The sequence below is a fragment of the Myotis nattereri genome (assembly GCF_964212035.1).
Source record: "Myotis nattereri genome assembly, chromosome: 8".
NCBI classification, from domain to species: domain Eukaryota; kingdom Metazoa; phylum Chordata; class Mammalia; order Chiroptera; family Vespertilionidae; genus Myotis; species Myotis nattereri.
Window position 1 is genome coordinate 32,591,589 of NC_138083.1, and position 21,604 is coordinate 32,613,192.

A 21,604-nucleotide genomic window follows, 5' to 3' on the forward strand; every position below is an offset into this window, starting at 1 on the left:
GGCTGGAGCTGTGGGGTGGTATAGGTGGCTATGCAGCCCAGCATACTTCCTCAAGAAGCAGATGGACTGTGGGTCTCTGTGGACTGGACAAGAGACCCTGACTACCCCGACTCCTCTCTGAGAGTCTAAGATGAAGCTCTACCCATTCCCCAAATTATTCATGTTGTCTACTGGAGACCCCAGCATAAAAAACAACAAACACAAAAACCCACCAACCAATCAAACAAGCCCCTCCACACACCAAAAGCAGTGTGAATTGGAACAAGAGCACCTCCCACAATCCCCAACATCATGGCCAGTGAAGAGACCGTTTATCTTTCTCCCTTCGTCCTTCCCACCCCACCACAGTGGGGCAAGGATTTAAGAGGCCAGAGGAGACATCCTAGAACTGGCTGTGAGTAGAAAAGTTTTAAATTGGACTCAGTTTGAAAATCAAATTGACCAGTTAGTTATTGGTTGGACGCTCACTGCTGAGATGAGAAAGGGGGAATTGGCAGAGGTTGGTAGAATAAAAAGACTTCATGTCACTATATTTCAGTGAACCAGTCATGCATTACACATTAGATCATTACACAAATTTTTACATGAAATAGTGTCCTCTCTGTGCCAGGCACGCTTTCAAGTCTTTACATCTACTAGCTTATTTAAGCCTCATAACCACCTTGGAGAGTGGATGCTATCTTACTTCCATTTTACAGACGAGGCAGCTGAGGAACAGGTGGATTAAGTGACTTACCCAAGGCCACAAGGTGAGAGCTGGTAAATAGCAGTCAAGTCTCAGATTTAACAACATGCCATTGTGCATCTTACCAAGTTTAATAACATGCAGGCCAGTCAGAGCATGTTTTGGACAGATATGGGCTGTGGGCTGCCTCTCTCAGGCCCATGGTTTACATGTGAGCTGGAAAGTTCTGTAGGGGAGAGGGCAGGTGGGGGAGTACTGAACTTGGTCAGGTAGCCAGCCCACTTAAAACCATGGAATCTCACAGGTGGACAGGATCTTGGCAACAGTCAGGCCCACCTTTATCCCCATTTTACAGATGGGAAAAGCTAAAGGACTTGCCTAAGGTCACCATGGCTCAGGGCCCTTGCATATCCCTCTCTTTTTATAGGCTTCTCGCTTGAATTTATGCCCTGGGCACCAAGCAGTCTGCAGGATGAAACTGCTCCTGTGGTTCCAATCTGGAGGGGACGGACAGGGCTCTTTCCTGGAGGCAGGACACTTATAGCCAGGTCCCCTTCTTTTTTTAAAAAATGTATTTTATTGATGTTTTACAGATAGGAAGGGAGAGGGATAGTTACAAACTTCGATGAGAGAGAAACATCAATCAGCTGCCTCCTGCACACCCCCCTGCTGGGGATGTGCCCGCAACCAAAGCACATGCCCTTGACTGGAATCGTACCTGGGACCTTTCAGTCCGCAGGCTCTATCCACTGAGCCAAACCCGTTAGGGCCCAGTCCTCTTCTTTTAGGGATGCCTGCCTGTCCCAGGGGTGGGCCATCCTGGATTAGGTAGCAGACTCTGACATAATCTGGCCTAAAGGCTGCCTCTGGCAGCTGCGAGGAAGGTGGGCGCTGACCAAGGTGCTGAACTTGTATGGCTCCTTCCTCATAATGCTCAGACTGAGGGGAAAGAGGGAGGTGGAAGGGAAGAGGACTTATATTTTAGTCACTTGGGGGCCAACCTGTCTGGGCCAGTTTTTAGTGGGAAAACCTTGTAGCTAGAAAGTCTGTGGTCTGCATGACCTTAGAAAGGCCACTTAACTGCTCTGGGCCCGCTTTTTCATCTGTTCAATGGGGAGAGTGGCTCCTATCCTACTAAACTCAGGAGGCAGAGGTGAGTGTTATTTGGTGACAAGCCAGGTGACAGAGCCCTGCACAGAGCCCAAGCCCTTCTCTGGGGTCTCGTGAAGGCGCTCAGGAGCTCACCATAACGGAGGGATTTCGTGGGCCTGTTTCTTCTGTTTAATGCTCCTGTGCTGGGTGGTTGCAGATGCCCCTAACCTGGGTGCCCTGGGCACTGTGGCTGTATGTGGAAGTGCTCCGAATATGAGATACACCTTACAAACAGGAGAGGACTGAGTTAGGAGTCAGACCATTCTGGAGTCATGTTCCTGTCTCACACAAGCCCTGACTTCATTTTCCAGCTTCAGAAATAGGTTTTGCCCAGGGATCCATGCTCTTCACTTGCATAGGGTACAGCGGTTCTACAGAGAGAGCACTGGCTTTAGAACCAGGCTGACCCAGGTTCCCATCATGCTACCACCCCTAGAGGGCAAGTCCAGCACCTCAACCAATGCTTCCAACAGTGTTATGGCAGGGGTGGCTAAGATACCACACATGACTAGGAAAAGCCTAGTATGCTGAGTACCAGATAATGCTTGTTTCCAGCACTGGAGGGCAGCCAGTTTTCTTCCTCTTGTCCATGAGCCCCCCGGCTTTCCTACTCACGTGGCCTCAGTAATAGCAGCTGGTAGCCACTGAGCTCCAACTATCTGTTTATAAGACACAGTATCTGGCCGGACCCTACAACAATCCTGAAGGTAGAGGTGATACTCACTTTGCAGATAAGGCCACACACCAGCAAAGGTAGGGCTGAGAGTTGCACTCATGCCTGCCTGGTTCTGAGACCCTTGCTAGGTTTTGAGCAAATTATTGGACCTTTCCAAAGTCTCTTTTTCTGGCCTAGAAAATGAGGATAGTATCTCATTATGGTTATTTGAAGATATAATGTATTCTATAGTATAAGAATATATGCATATTTAAAAACATATGAAACACATTTGATTCACAGGTCAAGCGAATGGAGTGGATACAGGGGGTAAAAGTAGAAAAACTTAAAACGAGGGGCTCCTGCATGCACTAATCATATTGTGCCATGAACCAAGACTGCACCTGATATCCAGGTGAAGGAAAACATTGTAGTTTGTACACTAGAACATCTTAAACTTTAACATGCACATGAGCCACCTGGGGAATTTGTTAAAATGCAGCCTCGCATTTAATAAGTCTTGGGTGCAGCCTGAGAGTCTACATTTCTAACAAGTTTCCAGGTGCTGCTGCTGATCTGAGTACCAAGAATGTAGAAAGTCTGTTCCTCCCTTCTCAGTTCTCAAACTTGCCTGATAATGTGAATCACCTGAGGAACTCATAAACATGGATTTAAAGGCCCTTCCCTGAGATCTGCATCCTGGTCTGGCTTGGGCCCAGGGCGTACAGGGTGTACAGCAAGCATCGCAGGAGACTCTCTGGTTCGGGTGAGCTGGGGAAGCATGACCGGCAGTGCAGACAGACACAGATCAGGACACCAGACCTCTGTCCCAGTGCACCTTCCTGAATGAAAGGTGGGAAAAGGGAACAAAGACATTTTCCTGGGCTCTCTTGCAGCTATAGTTAGAGAGAGGATATAGGTTCTATCAGATGCATTCAATTAAGCCTTGAATTTGAACTGAGCTGAGTGGGAGTCAAGATGGCAGTATAAAGGGCGTTCACTTTCTGTTGCAGATCTATGCAGCTGCTGCATGGCTCTGGAGTTTCCTGATCTCCAGATCATGACAATGATGATGTAACCTGCTAAATCTCTATACCCAAGCCTTTTTTTTTTTTTTAAAATATATTTTATTGATTTTTTACAGAGAGGAAGGGAGAGAGATAGTTAGAAACATCGATGAGGGAGAAACATCGATCAGCTGCCTCCTGCACATCTCCTACTGGGGATGTGCCCGCAACCCAGGTACATGCCCTTGACCGGAATCGAACCTGGGACCTTTTAGTCCGTAAGCCGACGCTCTATCCACTGAGCCAAACCGGTTTCGGCTATACCCAAACCTTTTTGATTTTTAAGACAAAAGCCCAAGTCATTTCTGTTTATTGCAGCTGAACCACAGGATTAACAGTTCAGCAGGAGCTCCCCTGCCCCTTCCCTCTGAACCCCCATCACATCTCTCACACTTACCTTATGCAGCTCATATGGAACATGGCCTTTCATGTGGCCACCCAGGCTCCTCTATTAGACTGCACAGTTAGCCTCAGCAGGGACTGGGCCTTCCACTTGGTACCTCCTATCCAGCCCTGCCACTAGTGGAATATTGGAACCTCATTATCATTGCTCCTCTTTGCATTTTAGAGTCTGTCCTCAGTCACCCGGGACTTGCCACCGATCATTGCCCACCATTCCTGCCTTTGACCCACCCTCCAGGTCAGATCCAGGGTCAAGCACAGCTGGAGTGACTTGGGTGTGTCTTGTAGTATCCCACGGACAAACAGAAGCTGGGGACTTGGCTGCCTGTCACTGAACCTCTCCTATGGTTGGTAGTGGCCCACAAGCAAGCATGTTTTATGAGAGAAAGCTGAGGATATGAATGTGTGTGTGTGGGGGGGGGGGAAAGGGGGGTGTCCTTCCTCTTCTTGGTGGTGGGGCCTGTCTTTATTGGCACAGCACCAAAGTAGACAAGATTAGAAGGTGACATTAACTGTCCCACACATTCTAATTCTCCTTCTCTGAAGAGAGGCATGGATCAGTAACAGAATGTCACCACGACAGGAGAAAAGGAAGCCGTGAGAGAAGCTGAGTTCCAAAGAATGAGGTTGTGTGGAACTTGCTACCGTTTTTTAACTATGTATCCAGCAGGAATATAAAGTCTCCATTTTTAACATAATACATTGGAGTCAGGGTCTCCAGAGACTCATGACTTCATAATGGAGGTTGACACAAGCTCATGACTGAGTAGATGATGCAATGAGAAACACAGCCAGCTCAAAACTGGGAGGAGATAAGACGAGAAGGTGGGGATGTGGGGGCTGCCAGGGATGGTAGTACAGTGGTCTATGGCACTTCACCAAAAGACAGGATTTGGAATAAGACCTTTATTTCACTTGTAAGCCACCAGATAAACAAAGTTCAAACCAAGTGACAGTGAGGCCATGAGTGTCACTAGACCTGGAAAGGTCAGGGAACTTACCTGCGGACAGCACCTGTCCAATTCACATCCAGCCCAGAACCTTCCCCAAAATTCAAACCAATTCTTCTGTGGCTCACCAGCCATGGCCATCCCAAAGTGGTCATTACCAAAGCCATGGTCTGCTCCCCAAGGGGGACTGGCTCTGGTCTCTGCCTTATTTAGCCTAGGTCAAAATTCTTATTTAAAAAATTTTCATCCTCACCAAAGGATCCTTTTTCCATTGATTTTTTTTCTTTTTTTTTAAGAAGGTGTAGAGGGGAGGGAGAAGGGGGGTGGGGAGAGAGAAACAACAATGTCAGAGAGACACATCAATTGGTTGCTTCCCATTTGTACCCCGACTGGGGGCAGGGATTGAGTCTGCAACTGAGGTACATGTGCCCTTGACTGGGAATTGAACCCATGACCTTTGGTCCGCAGGCTGACACTCTAACCACTGAGAAAACCGACCAGGGCAAATTTTTTTTTTTTTTAAATAGAGGACAAAACCACAATGAGATACCACTTCACACCAACTACGAGGGCTATACACAAGAAGACTAACAAGTATTGGCAAGGATGTAGGGAAACTGGAATCCTCATATCCTGCTGTTGGGAATGTAAAATGGCATAGCCACGTTGGAAAACAGTCTGGCAGTTCCTCAAAAAGTTAAGTATCAAGTTATATGATACAGCAATTCCATTCCTAGGTTTATATCCAAGAACATTAAGAACATATCTCCACACAAAAACTTGTACACAAATGTTCACAGCAACAGTATTCATAACTGCCAAAAAGTAAAAACAATCCAAATGTCCATCAACTGATAATGGATAAAGAAAATGTGGTATATTAATACAACAGAATATTATTCAGCCATAAAAAGGAATGATGCACTGATACATGCTACAACATGGATGAACCTTAAAAACATTAACTGAAAGAAGCCAGGTGCAAAAGGCCACATATTATATGATTCCACTGATGAGAACTATTCAGAATAGTCAAATCTTTAGAGACAGAAAATAGACTAGTGGTTGCCTGGGGCTGGAAAGGAGTGAATGGAGAGTGGCTGTTAGTGGGTATGGGGTAGTTTTTTTTTGGAGTGGTGAAAATGTTCAGGAATTAGGTGTAGTGATGGGTGTACATGATGCGGACACACTAAAAACCACTTAAATGCACACTTTCAGAAGGGTGAACTTCGTTAAGTATGTGAATTATATACAAAGTTATTTAAAAAAGAGAACTAGGTTATTAAGTGCTGATATTTATTAAGGCTCCAACCTTCAGGTTCCAAAAAACAAACCCGAACCATTCCCATTTGCTGCTTGGCAATTACTTATGGCTGGAAGCAAGGATGTGGCCCGACTACAAGCACAGACAGCTTGACCTAGAAGTTCCTAAAAGCCCCTATGGAACTAAGACATCATCTGTGTTACTCAATGTCCTTGATGCAAGGAGACCCACACACAAAAATGGCTGATTCTTCAGATGAATCACTAAGTTTCTGTTTTCAGAAAACAGAGTTATGTATTGGACTATCCTTTCGACCTTTGCTACTAGTAAAACTAAGTGGCAAATTTACTGTTTTGATCTTGTCTTTTCTTTGAGTCAGGGTCCAAAAAGTGATCTACCCCCCTTCCCTGCTTGTCAGATGGTCTCTGCTCAGATGTTCCTTTAAGCCTCCTTTTAGAGTAAAGGATGCTTTTATGAGTAAATTGCCTATGTCGTTCTGGTAGCAGGTATGCGCCAATTGCAAAACAAAAACATTCCATCTTTGCTGGCCCCTGGGGAAGCAAACTAGGATTGATGACTACATTTGCAGCTCTGCCTGACCCTGGGCCCTTCTCCAGAGCACACGTGTTCTAAAGGACCAAGCTGGTCTTTTACTAGGTCAGTGCTAGAGATGGGGTCTGCCAGAAATGCCCAGAGAGCCCACTCATGCTAGCCTCTCCACCCTGGCCCAGCCTCCACATCTTAGGTTGACCTTGGGCCTATGGGCCAATTTATTTTACCCCTAACCCACTCTCCGGCAGGGCAAACAGGGAGTCCCAGGCTATAGCACATTAGCAGATACCTCAGAAAGGCTCTGGTAGCCCCTGCCCACAGAGAAATAATATGTCCTAATTTAGGGGAAGGAACCCAAGGAGCTGAGAAGTGAAAGGACCCAAACATGGCTGAAATGCTAGTTGTGGAGCCAAAGTGACTAGTGCTTTGATGTCTTGCGTCTGAGCCTGGTGCTCTATGGTGCATTCTCCACTCCAGCATAAGGTTCATCACTGACCACATCTGTCAGGCCTCGGGCTGAAAAGGATCCGGAGAACACCAAAGGTCAGGCGGGCCTGGACAGAGGGCACAGGCTCCCAGGGGTGGGGCTCCCTCGGGGTGACTGCCTTCCTGGGCTGTTTCTCGTGCTTGCCTAGTTCTTCCATTCACCCCGGCCAGTGGCTTTGAGGCTGGCCTCCTGCTCCTCCCGGAGTTCCACACTGTGCTTACATGGAGCCTGTGCTCGGCTGGGCCCCACGGAGGGTGAGAGGCACAGAGTCAGACTCTGTAAGTACCACATAAAGCCTTGAACCTTCATTCTTTTCCTTCTGCCCCAGTTCCCAGGGGTCGGCATACATAGCAGACATCAGAATGGGAAGGGCACCTCAGATTTCATAGGTGGCACAAAGCCATGGGAGGGGAAGGGACTTAGGGTCACTCAGTTAGTTAGTGGTAAAAAGAGATTAGCGCTCAGGTCTGTTGTTTGTAGGCTGCCACTGCCCAGGCACAGACTCAGGACTGGGTCAGGTAAGGCAGAATTGGAGGGTTCTGCCCTCCACAGAAGCACGCAGTCTCTCTGCAATGTCCCTGCCAGTGTGAAACCATCCTTGTGACCTATGAGGTTTCCAGTCACTCATTTTCATGCATGCAGCCATACTGGGACCCATCCTGGTGATGTCAGGAGCCAACAGCAATTTATGAAGGGAAGGTGCCTGAGAAGTAAGAATGGGCCCTGGGAAGGAAAAGTCATTTAGCCCCACAAAGATTCAAGCTCATAACTGGAAGGAACTGTGCAGTAAAGAAAAATGGAAGACGGCAACATGACTTCTGTATTGACATTTGGTTCTTAATAATAACATCCAAAATGCATTTTGTTCTTAAAGTGCTGCACTAGGTGGAGGGTGTATGTTGCCGGAGTCTCCCTTGGGAAGTGGGGAGGAGCTGGTGGTGAGAGAGACTGACTTCCCTTTGGGACCTATGTGCAGCCAAGTGGAGAGCTGCAGCAGGTGCTGTGGCTCTGACACGGAGCAGGGAGGCGATCCCAGCCAGCCTGCCAACACATGGGCAGAGTCCCTTGCCCCCAGCCCGTAAGAACACGGTTGCTGATGGGGCCAGAGGTGGTAGCTCCAGGAGAGTGGAGGGAAGGCTGGGATGTTACATTCTTGAGGCGCTCACAGGTACATGTCATCGTAGCCCGGCGGGGGGAGATGGTCTGGGTTAGGTCTGGAATGGAAAGAGGGGCTGGTGAGTTGGAGTGATGGAGGGCCAGGGGCACACAGGCGGACAGGGCCCTGAGCTGAGGGAGCCTGTACTCCAGAACGATGGGGTGGTTCGTGCAGTTTAAGAGCACACGTGTACTCCAGAGCCAGACAGCCTGAGACTGAATCCTGATTCTTCTGCCTTGGCTAAGTTACTTCATCCTTCAAGGCCTCGATTTTCTCTATCTACTAAATGTGGACAGTAATATCTATCCATGAGTGTTGATGAGGATCCAGTGGGTTCCTGACACAGCTCAACACAGCAAGGGAGTCGCTCCTCCTCCCCTGGGTCCTCTCTGAGGGGAACTGAGAGGAGAGAGGCACTGAGGAACGGGGTGTTCCTGGAAGCTTCGGGGAGAAGGGGGGAAGGCATCTGGCAGGGCCTGGAGGAGGCTCCACTCTCTTGCCAGTGGGGGATGGAGCTGCTGGCATCTGGGCCTGGTGTGACGCCTTTGTTCCTGCAGCACTGAGATGAGCTGTCATCAGGTCCTACTTCTCAGCATACCTGAGTGAATACCTACCCAGCTGGGCTGGTCCCAATGGGTCCAAAGGGGTCAAAGCGCGCTCCTGGGGGCACAGCGCCTGGAGGAAGCCGGTTTGGGAGGCCCGAGGATGGGTCAATAGGTACTCTTGGGTAGCCAGATCTCAGAGGATCCACAATCATGCCACCTCTCCGATACCTGAGGCAAGAAGGAAAAATGGGTCTGCAGGTATGGCAGGAAGCTATTGGAGAAGAGGTGAGAACAGACTAAGAATGCCTGGACTTCTGCATGGTGGCTCAAGCAGACACGCGGGGATGGCTGCCTGAGCACCAGCAGGAAGTGGGCAAAGAACATAAATAGCACAGTCTGGACCTTTGGCTCTCCAGGGTCCCTGAGCGTACAAAACTGAGACTCCTGCCATGACCTGTACCCAACGGGAGCAATTTGATCAAGAACAGGTGCCAGAACTCGCCAAGGTCAATGCAGAACCATCACGAGGCCCTGCAGGGCACTACTTAGGTCTAAGGACTAAGGATAACATTGAGACAATCCATGCTGCTAGCTTCTCTGCTGTTCATTTAAAGAACCTCAGGGCCATCTATGGACGGCCTGTGGGGTCTTCCATCTGGCTTCTGACAGCATCTCTCTCATGGAGTTCCATGGACCCAACCTCATGTGCTCAAACTAGGACACATGTGCTGACGTTCCCTAAACTTTGAGGTCACTGTTCAAGCTTAACTGTGCACTTCTGTGACTTCATCACTGTCTAAAAATCAGAAGGTCAGGCTGGGACACTTTGCAGCACAGGTTAAAATCTAGTGTGACTCATTCAGAGAAGAGAGTGCATAGCTGAGGCTGTAATGACTTCAGTGGGTGTGTGACAAGAACCACCCAGAGCTTATTGGGGATTAAAGACTCCCCTTATCAAGCAAGGTGACCTCTGAGTAGCCCTGAGATGTCCTAAGGCCTGTAGCCCACACCCGATAAACCCACCTGGTATCCTGCCCTCCTAGGAGGGGGCTGCTGTCCTGCACAGCACAATAGGGGCCAGAAAGGACAGAGGAGCTGCCCGCAGTGCTGGCTTAGCCCCTCCCCCACACTCAGAGCTCTCCTGCACGCTCCAGGCAAGGCAGAGCAGAACAATGGCAATGACTTTTCAGCTCCTCAGCAACAGACTGGCTCCTTCACCCCAAAGGAAGACTGATGAAAAGCTCTAGAGCAGTGGTTCTCAACCTTCCTAATGCTGCGACCCTTTAATACAGTTCCTCATGTTGTGGTGACCCCCAATTTCACTGTTATAAATTAAACATAATTAAAGCATAGTGATTAATCACAAAAACAATATGTAATTATATATGTGTTTTCCAATGGACTTAGGCGACCCCTGTGAAAGGGTCGTTCAACCCCCAAAGGGGTTGTGACCCACAGGTTGAGAACCGCTGCTCTAGAATTAGAAGATGAGCTGGGCTGAAAAGCCAGGAGAGCAAGCTGTATTGCTGCCACTTCCCCAGCAGTACTCACCCAAAGGGGTCTAGGTCCTCTCCCCCGACAGCAAATGGGCCCAGGGGATCACACCTGAAACAAACAAGGGACAATTACTATAAGTCCCAGAGCAGCCAGGCACCTGGGCTCCTAGGAGCCTGAACCTGACTCCCAGGCTTGGGGACAAGGGAAACCCCTGCATGAACCATAACACAAGGGATATTTCAAAGTGGCCCTTGGCAAAGACTAACACTGCTAATGTTACAATGGCTGAATACAAAGCCACAAAAGATGGAGAATCCCAATCTATAGAAAGAAAAATATTAGCAGTGGTAACCACCACATAAATTTTATTTTATTCACACCCTTCTCAAACTCTTAAACTTTGGATAAAGAACTTAGACCAGAAGGTTATTCTAAAATGCAAAACCAAAAGCTAAGATTTAAACGCTTCCAAGGGTAGAGTGAGATGTGTACTCACATACAGCGAATACAGTGCTTCTCAACCTTTTTTTTCCTGTTTATGCACTGTAGCCCACTGGAGGGCCACAAACCATTGTAACTGCTAAGATTTTTTTTCACCCCTCTCCCATTACCCTCATTGACAATGCATGAGCTAGGAGAATAAATGGAGATTCTGTATTATATAATATATATGCCCACAAAATAGATCTCGCTCTCAAAAGCTTTTTGTATCTTTACTATATTCTTTGATTCAACAATTTTATGTCTAGGTAGCAATCTTAAAGAAAGAACACTTAATTCAAATTAAAATATCTCCATACAAACTAATCAAGGGAAATGGGTCAGCCTAATTGGGGACCAGTTAGGAACATTAGGGCATATCCCTAAATGTGGCCAAGGAAACAATGCTCTTAGAATGTTTTAAAATGATGTGTAAAAATGTTTATGTTCAAATGTTAACTGTGGGAGAAAAAGGGATTATCAATAGCCTAAGAAATCAACTGTGAAAAGCATGGGTGGGTGTGGATAAATAAAACTGGAAAGAAGCATACTGAAAATATAAACAGTGGTGAGTTTCTTCTATTTCTTCTATAAAGAATATGGATATGAATGTAATAAAATAAAAAAGATTTAGTATTTGAACAAGTGGTCTTTGGAATTCTGTTCTTTGTTACTAATGTTGTGGCTCCACCCCATAACAAAGAAACAGAATTTCCGGAGGATGAGGCCCAGAAATCAGGATTTTAAAAAGATTCCCAGGTGATTCTAATGTGCAGCCAAGGTTGAGAACCACTGATTTAGATGGACTATGTTTCCAAGGGAAGTTCTTGTTCCCAAGCTGTGGCTCATGGAGCTGGCAGTCTAAGTCTCCGGTGCCTCCCACCAGCCTGCCTCACTGGTCAGACCAGCGGGTGCCAGAGGGCAGCAAGCATTTCACCTATCCCCACAAACTGCTCCCTTCAGAGCAGCAGGCAGAGGGGCTTCTAGTGGCTATAAAAATGCCTGGGAGAACAGTCTGATGGCTCCTGAAACATGCAGCCATCTCCATTTCTCTCTCCTGGGCCACAGAGGAGGAAGGGGAGAGAAAATGGAGAACAATGGGGTCTAGAATGGCAGCCGCAAGGCCAACCCCAATAATTTGTGTACTTGAAACTGTTACAACATATCCTTTAGGCCAGTGGTTCTCAACCTTCTGGCCCTTTAAATACAGTTCCTCATGTTGTGACCCAACCATAAAATTATTTTCGTTGCTACTTCGTAACTGTAATGTTGCTACTGTTATGAATCGTAATGTAAATATCTGATATGCAGGGTGGTCTTAGGCGACCCCTGTGAAAGGGTTGTTTCACTGCCAAAGGGGTCGCAACACAAAGGTTGAGAACCGCTGCTTTAGGCTCACACTCAACACATGCACCCTTCAGTGAGCTCATTATGGCACATGCGCAGAATCCATTTTAAAGTAGTCTCTGTCCTGGAGGTGCTGACTGAGGCTCTAGGGCAGGGGTGGGCAACCCCTGGCACGTGTGCCAAACATGGCACGCCAGTAACTTTTGCTGGCACGTGAAACCCTCTCTTATAATCTTCCATTTACAATTTTTTTCTTAATATCGACTTTTTTATTTTTCAGATAAATTCAGTGTAGGTGCATCTTAGATAAATAAATAATTTTACATAACAAGTTATCTTAAAGACCATAGACATGGATTGACGAGAGAGGGGAAGAGCAATTCCAAAGGTGTCGAAAATGAACTATGAGGACTTGGGATGCCATTCCAGAAAATATTTTCTGTTTAAAAAACTTTGCAACAGCGTTACTCTCCATGTTTTCATCCACATACGCTTGTGAATCTTTGATCTCAGTGATGAATTTTGTTAAGTCTCGTAATAGGAGTAGCCTGACGGATGAAAGTAGTAGCTTGTGCATATCTCTGAAGGTCACGAAATATAAACCTGATGTAAAATCTCTGTCATCAGTGATGCAGCAGCAAAAGTCCCACTGATATCAAACAGAGTCATAAAGTTTTCTGTTGGACTATCAGTGTACATGTATACATTAAAAAATAAATGTATTTTTCATCATCATCATCATATACTGTGTTTTTGTCACTTGAATGAATTTTATTATTTCTTCAAGGTCCTTCACAAACGTACACCTTAAGAGATATCAAGTAAGTGTAACATGTTCTCAAAAAATTAGGGTTGGCATGCAGAAGAATTTTGAGTCAGAGATTTTGCTGGTTTTGGCACGCACTCACAAAAAGGTTGCCCACCCCTGCTCTAGGGCTTAACATAAGAAAGTAACTTTTGCACATGGTCCCTGAAATCCAGCCCCCGCTACTTCATCTGGTAATCAACGGAAGGAAAGAGTGTTGTATAATTAACCCGTAGGCACTTCTTGGCTGGCCCACAGGACAGTATGTCCCAGCTCCAAAAGGGGCCCCTTTAAAGGATTTGAGGTGAGTCTAGCCCAGCCGTGGGCAAACTACGGCCTGCGGGCTGGATCTGGCCCGTTTGAAATGAATAAAACTATTGAAAAAAATAAAACTATTGAAAAAAAAGACCGTACCCTTTTATGTAATGATGTTTACTTTGAATTTATATTAGTTCACACAAACACTCCATCCATGCTTTTGTTCCGGCCCTCGGGCCCAGTTTAAGAACCCATTGTGGCCCTCGAGTCAAAAAGTTTGCCCACCCCTGGTCTAGCCACAGTTTCCTTCTTATATGCTCCCCCTCCTCTCAGACACACAACACTCCTCTCCTGGATACACAACTCCGGTGGGTGCCATGCCAATGGCTGAGGTGCTCTGGGGAACTGGAGCGGCCTCAGGGCTGGGATTAAGAGATGGGCTCTGGGCTCTGGGTGGGGAACTATCTAGCTGGTTGGCAGGGGTCTATCACCAAACCTCTGCATCCCCATCTTCTATGATGTAAGTCTAAGTAGTGACATTCACAGGGGCTGCTATTATGGTGAAACAGTGTGGCCATGAACAGATTTGCTGGCAGTTCGAAAGGCCTAGAGGGACGATTAACAGCAGCCACCATTTACCGTGAGCTTGCTTTGTGCTAAATTTAGTTTTTAGAAGATTAAAAATTTTAATTTTCGCTCTGGCTGGTTTGGCTCAGTGGATAGAGCATCAGCCTGCGGACTGAAGGGCTGCAGCTTTGATTCCGCTCAAGGGCATGTACCTTGGTTGTGGGCACATCCCCAGTAGGGAGTGTGCAGGAGGCAGCTGATCGATGTTTCTCTCTCATCGATGTTTCAAACTATCCCTCTCCCTTCCTCTCTGTAAAAATAATCAATAAAAATATATAATTTTTTTTTTAAATTTTCTGAATAGGTAATGCATTCACCAGTTTCAAAATTCAAGAGTAAAAAAGGATACACACATCCATAATCTTAGGCTAGCTGTGTTTTGGAATTCAGAACTTTTCGTATTTTAGAAAGGCCAGGTAAGTACTGTATATTGTGCAATGCTCCCAGGCAGCACCCTGTCCCCAATACCCTAATATTTCTGCAAAATAAATGAATAGTCACAAATGGGATAAATGAAAATATAAGGAGTTTCATGACACTTTAGGTCAGGTTTTCCTATCAAATAAGGTTCAGGACCAACCTGATTTTGGGGGAAAACAAACAAAACAACATACCATGGTTTTCAGATTTCTTTTGATTTCAGAATTATTGTTAGGAGATTATGGACTCTGTAAAAGTAAAAACCTCCTTCTCACTCTCCGCCCTCCCCAACCTACCAAGTCTTTAGTTTCTTGTATGTCCTTCCAAGACACTCTTTGCAGCAGCCCTCTGACTATGTGAACTTGTTAGTTCAGAAAAACAACTGACAATATATGTTGCCAATGATAAAATTCAAGCTTTTAAGTGAAAATTAGCAGTTTGGAAATATGTATTTATCACTAATTTGATGGCTTCCCAATAATGATGCTGATGAGATTGGTAATATTAATGAATGTGATTTTTTTATATTGTGTAATAAAATGTATCAACATTGAGCAGATCTGCACATCTCAGTGAACCAATATTTTCAAACAATTGATACATGATCTAATATCATGCATGGGTAAAAGATCCACTCAAAAGCATGAAAGAGCAGTGGGATTTAAATGTAATCTATATATATAAAAGCCTAAGCAACCGTTCGACCATTCGACTGACCACCAGGGAGCAATCAACTTGGACAGATGAAAAGAGAAACAGGCGATTGAGTCTATGAAAGATTGCAAGCAGGTGGGGCTGAGCTGCAGTTCGCATTGGGCGGCCAGGCCATCAGCCCAAATTCTGCTGCTCCCCAGGCACCACTCGGGAGGTGCAGCGCCCCCGACCCCATCAACACCTCTGGTCGCATCCTCCCCGGGCAGCAGGAACCAAGGGATGGAGGGAGGGAAAAAAGAGACCACAAACTCCATCCCTAGTGCCCACCTCCTCCTATCAGACCGGAGCTACCCCAGGACTTGCAGGATGTGCGCGAAGTGGGTGTCCTCGCTGCACAGCTACTGCGACTCCCTGGTCTGCCCTGGGTGACCCTTGGGTACTCACCCCACTTCTCTGAGCCTCAGTCAGCTCCCCTAGCGAGGCCATGGGAGCTCCACCCTAGGGACCCACTTCTCCACAGCTGGGTGCAGCAGACCAGGAGATGCAAGGGGTGGCGGTAGAAGACTTGAGGGGGTGGGGATGGGAGGGGCAGATGCTCAACTGACCAGGGTGAGCGGGGCCGGGATGAGCTGGAGAGGCTCCTTCCCAGCGCTTCGCGCACTACTACATCCCTTGGGGGATGTTGGATGCTGGTTTCAGCACTATCCACGCCGAGGGACCCCACCAGTGCACAAATCTGTGCACTGGGCCTCTAGTAATGTATAAAGCGTTCACTGACATGGATTTGGATTCTAAATTACAACTAACCCTTAAAAAAACTATCACATGTCAAGTTCTGGTGAAATGCAAAGAACACCCATGATTATTTGAAAAGCTTATTAAATGATTTCTCTCTTCTCCAACAACCTTTAACAAAAACATTATCACTTACTAACTACAGAAGCAGAAATGAGAATCTGTCTTGTCTTCTATGTTAGATATTAAAGAGATTTGCAACAATGTAAAACAATGTCATTCTTCTCACTAATATTTTCTGTTTTGGAAAATGTAGTTATTTTAATAAAACCTCTTACTTATTTTAACATATAATGGGTTTATTACTGTCATTTTTAAATTAAATGGCAAAATGTGTATTTTGAAATGTTGGGCTGTAATTTCTAACATGATAAACACTGACAGACATACCTCAGACAAGAGCTCTTTGGGGTCCTCAGTAATCTCTGAGAGTGCAAGAGGGTTCCTAAGACCAGAATGTTTGGGATCTGCCAGCATGGGAAATATACCTCAAGGAAGTTAAAATATATACACACACACTATATATATAATAAAACCCTAAGATGCAAATTGACCAAACAACCAGTCACTATGACGTGCACTCAATGCAGGAGCTGCCCCCTGGTGGTCAGTGCACTCCCACAGGGGGAGTGCTGCTCAGCCAGAAGCTGGGCTCACGGCTGGCAAGTGCAGCAACAGAGGCAGGAGCCTCTCCCGCCTCCGCGGCAGTGCTAAGAACCCCTCTGAGGGGTCCCGAACTGTGAGAGGGCGTAGGCCGGGCTGAGGGGAACCCCCCTCCCCCAGTGCACGCATGTTGTGCACCAGGGCTCTAGTACACACACAAACACACACACACACAAATTTTCATAGTGTGCAATTTAAAATGAAATACTGGAATGCTAAAAATACCCCACCCCCCCGAGGTTAGGCAAATGATAACATAGCTGTATTATATAATATCAGATGCTAAAAACCATACTTAATACTTTAGTCAATGAATTATGAAATTAAAAAAATATAGAACACAAAATATTGGGAACATAAAAAATATGTAAAGATACAGACTGGGATTAAAAATGAATTTTGAATGACATAAGAGCTTTATAGCTAAGGATTTATTTTTAGCAAAGCTGGTTAAGCATGGGAAAAATTGTTTTTTCAAAATGGGGAACAGGATTTGGGACAGAGTCTCCTGACTGATGGAGGACAGATGGAGCAAAGGGAAATGGATTAGAATTGTAAATATTAACAACAAAAAAGTTAGGCTTATATGAAAACAAACAAAAAAAATCAACAACCTCCCTTACAGATGGGCTGTTTTCAGTAATTCTCCCTAGAGATCTCAGGAGTAGATCTACTTTTCACCCTCAATTCTCCATCACAATGGAATGTCCTCTCCATCTATACCAACATCAAACCTAGCATCAGTCCAGCAGACACAGTAGCCTTTGATGAGCTCTGACATACCTCAACACACGGTTGGAGAAGCAACTCTCTTTATGCACTAGGGCAGATATCCCAACTTCGGTTTGCATTTGGAGGTTTATGGGATAGGCAAGATGAGGGTGTGGAAGGTGAGGGGTGAGACACAGAACTATGTCCTATGGGAAGAGGCAGAGGCTGCTATATCCCACTGGAAGCATATGCTAAGCTTTTCAGGGATGGGGTAATTATCACCCTGCAGTACCAGATGGGTCTGCTGCTGTGTTGCTCTTTCTCTACTCCCCAATCTAAAGCCCCACCCCCAAATTAGGCATTTGAGGGAAAAACAAAAAGGTGAAAGTGTGAGTGCTGGGCTGCCCAGCAACGTGGTGGTAGTGGTGGCTATAATAAAGGAATGGATGTCATTACAGACATCTGGGCTATAAAGAAAGGGGGTTGGTAAAGAGTGGGGGTGGAGGGAAAAGGGGGCTACAGAGAGAAGACCTGACAGGTTCAACTCACTAGTGGCTGACCAAAAACCTCCTACACATCCCGCCTCCTCTTCCAACGATCTGTTCTAGTTCAGTGTCCTAGTCCCGGAAACAGGCTCGCTTGAGAAAAACCTAATGGGGCGGGGGGAAGGAGATGGGTTTCTCCATGTGCTCCGCATTGAACTTGTACACAAACTGATTACATGAACTAAAACTGAAGGGTGCAATGAGGAAAGCATAAGCTGAGCCGGACCCACAGAGGAGCAAACCTCATTCTTCAACCTCCCAGTTAGATACTTCAGGGAGGTTATGCTACTGCCCTACCACTGTCTCCTCCCCTTGTAAAGTAGGATTGCACTGATCTTCTTGTAGGGCTGTCTGGAAGATGAGTAACCACAAATGAAAGCCAAGATCTGGCCTTTACTCCTGTCCTCGATAAATGGCTGCCAGTGCTGATGTAAGGAAACAATGTCCATAAGAGCCTGGGTCTAAACACAGTCACTAAACACATCCTCTGGGTCAATTCCCTCACACCAATGTGGCTCCACTGCCTCAAATCCTTTTATGGGGGGAGGATACTAGGTATTTAAAAACATAAAACAAGGTTCTCTCTGGGGAGACCCTCTACTCATTACACCTTCAGTCTTGTTCTCATCTCTACTGTTGTCTGAATGGGACCTGCTAAGTATTTATTCAACATTTACTATATTCTGAGCAATGAGCTCAACATGTGACATTCATCAAATTCAATCCTAAGAAACCTCTGAGACAGGAATAATGACCCCAAAGTGCAGATGAGAAAACCAAGGCTCCGAGAGGCTACATGTGCTGGCAGGTAAAGCTACAAGGTTAGGATTTGAACCCAGCCGATCAGCCTCCAAAGCTTGTTCCTAACTGCCATGTAATACTCTCCCCTTGACACGGGGGTTGGATGGGAGGCAGAAAGAAGGGGAGTAAGTCCTGCCTGCCAAGGGTGGTGTGCAGGTGTGGTGAGGCTCGGCCTTCTGCCGTACCCCCTCCAACCCACCAGGCTCTTTAGCCAAAAGCACTACTGCCAACAGGATCCTTCAGTGGTTTCCACCTGCCCCTGGGGAGAGTCATGTACTCCACACCAGGGGCCTTCCAAAACCCACCCCATCCTCCACAGCTGTTGTATCCTAGGACTCCAGGCACAAACTCTTCCTCTAGTTTCAGGGACAGTCCCATGCATCTGGCCTAGTGTTCCCTCAGTATGAAACAACCCCTCAAAGAAATGCTATGAAATAGTTCAGACACATAAAAGAAAAGAAAAGCAGCTTTAAAAATACTGCTCTTCCCCAGAGAGACACAGCAGAGGTAGCACCTCCTCCAAAGCCTTTCCCAGGGTACCCATGAAGGATCTCTGCACTGACCTCTGTTAATGGCGGCTATCACTTTAATTTACTCCCTTGTTTTCAAAGCCAGAGGAAGAGTGTGTGCCTCCAGGGTCGGGGTCCAGCCCTAGGGATCTCTAACCCACAGGAAACATTTGCAGAATAGAGAACTCATCAAGTATGTGCAAGGCATAGTAAGTCCAGATGATGGAGCTACAACGAGTTGAAAAAGTCCATACTTGAAAAAAAAAAGCCAATAATCTTGGGATTAGACAAAAATAACTGAGTGGGTCAACCCCAGGCTAGGGGCCCGGGGTTCTGGCTAACAAAACACACAAAGGGCAGGAGAGTGCAGAGCTGGCTGTGCCTGCAGCAGGCTGATTGGCTGACACCATTCCCAGGCTCTCTTCTCCATCTTGTGGGCCTAGAACAGTGGTCGGCAAACTGCGGCTCGCGAGCCACATGCGGCTTTTTGGCTCCTTGAGTGTGGCTCTTCCACAAAATACCACATGCGGTGCGCATGTACAGTGCGATTGAAACTTCGTGGCCCATGCGCAGAAGTCGGTATTTTGTGGAAGAGCCACACTCAAGGGGCCAAAGAGTCCTATGTGGCTTGCGAGCCGCAGTTTGCCGGCCACTGGCCTAGAACAATGCCCACATCTTCCCTAAAGCCTTTCTCAGCCCAAAGACCAAGAGCCTTCACAGAGGCCCATGCCACTCGCTTGGTAATTATCCACCTTGATAAAGAGTATTGTATCTTGTCCCTTCCCTGGGTGGGGAAGCCTGCTGTAGGCTCTCAACCACTCACCACCACCACACCCCTACTCCATCTGCACCAGCTCTAGCTACCCTACCTGTCCTTCTAGGGCTCTGCAAAGGACAACCCTTCAGGCTGGAGCACCCTTTCTCTCCTGTTTAGAGGTCAGTTCCTTCTTGGGGAAGCCTTGCCTGAGCACAAGTATGGTTCAGGTTCTGCTTCTTATGTGTTCCCAAGTACCCTGCTGTTCCCCTAGGAGATGAAATGAGAGCAGAGCCCAGGTGCTGTCACTGGCCTTAGTGACTCACCCAGGGCTAGATCTAGTGAGCTCAATGAATAGCACAGACTTAAGAACCTAAGTGGCTCCTCAGCCTCTACATTTTAAAATAATTATCCATGAATGTCTGGATTATTTCTGGACTCTCAATTTTATTCCCTTGCTTTATATGTCAGTCCCACAGTGTCTTAATTACTGTAGTTTTGTAGTAAGTTGAGAAGTATAAGTCCTCCAAATTTATTTTCCCACAAGACTATTTTCACTATTTTGGTTCCCTTGCATTTCCATATGAATTTTAGAATCAGTTTGCCAATTTCTAAAACAACAACACTAACAAACAAAACCTTCCAACAAAAACACTCTGGGATTTTGATTTGGATTATATTGAATATGCAGATCAATTTGGGGAGTATTGACAATATTAAGACATTTTACCCATGAACACGGATGTCCATTATTTATATCTTCCTTAATTTCTTTCAACAATCTTTTGTAGTCCTCAATGTATAAATCCTATACTTCTTTTGTTAAATTTATTTCTAAGTATTTTATTCTTTGGGGTATTACTGTAAATGTGATCATTTCCTTAATTTCATTTCCAGGTTGTTCCCTGCTAATGTATAGAAATACAAACAATTTTTGTGTATTGATCTCGTATCCTGTCATATTGCTGAATTTGTATATTAGTTCTAAAAAGTTTTTTTTTTTTAAATTTCCTTATTCTACATATAAGACCCCATGTCATTCGCAAATAGAGATTGTTTTACTCCTTACTTTCTAATCTGGATTCTTTGATTTCTTGAGTGATTGCCCTGGTACTTGTTACACAACAAGTACTATGTTGTGTAAAGGTAGCAAAAGCAGATACCCTTGCTTGTTCCTGATCTTAGGGCAGCCATGGCCAACGTATCCGGCCCGTTTGAAATTGAAAAAAAAAGACCGTACCCTTTTATGTAATGATGTTTACTTTGAATTTATATTAGTTCACACAAACACTCCATCCATGCTTTTGTTCTGGCCCTCCGGTCCAGTTTAAGAACCCATTGTGGCCCTCGAGTCAAAAAGTTTGCCCATCCCTGTCTTAGGGGAAAGCACTGAATCTTTCTCCATTACATTGGAGGTTAGCTGTGGGCTTTTTACAGGTGTTCTTTATTGGGTTGAGAAAGTTTCCTTCTACTGCTGATGGCTTTTACCATGAAAGGGTGCTGAAATTTGCAAATGCTTTTTCTCTATTTGAGATGAACATGTGGGTTTTGTCCTTTGTTCTATTAACATGGTATATTATATTGATTTATTTCCAGATGTTAAGCTAACCAATTCTGGAATAAATTTCACTTGATCATGATGTATACTCCTTTTTATATATTGCTGGATTTGTTCTGCTAGTATTTTGCTGACGATTTTTGCATGTATATTCAGAAGGGATACTGGTTTGTAGTGTTCTTGTGATATCATTGGTTTGGTATCAGGATAATACTGGCCTCACAGAATGAGTTGGGAAGTGTCCCTTCTTCTTTTATTTTTTGAA

At 45.8% G+C, this 21,604-nt stretch overlaps 1 protein-coding gene across 2 annotated transcripts in view; it reads right to left on the bottom strand.

The window, feature by feature from the left end:
* Positions 1–4,861: 4,861 nt before the first annotated feature.
* Positions 4,862–21,604, bottom strand: part of PSMF1 (proteasome inhibitor subunit 1) — a 44,498-nt gene continuing 27,755 nt past the window's right edge. The window contains exons 5-7 of one of the 2 annotated variants that reach the window (XM_081096849.1): positions 10,467–10,520; positions 8,985–9,143; positions 4,862–7,243 (exon numbers count right to left, since the gene is read on the bottom strand). In XM_081096849.1, the coding sequence (XP_080952975.1) occupies positions 7,216–7,243; positions 8,985–9,143; positions 10,467–10,520 (241 nt within the window). In that variant the 3' untranslated portion in view covers positions 4,862–7,215. Of the gene's footprint in view, positions 8,429–8,984; positions 9,144–10,466; positions 10,521–21,604 lie in introns of both variants that reach the window. The other variant, XM_081096848.1, reaches the window with a different exon arrangement.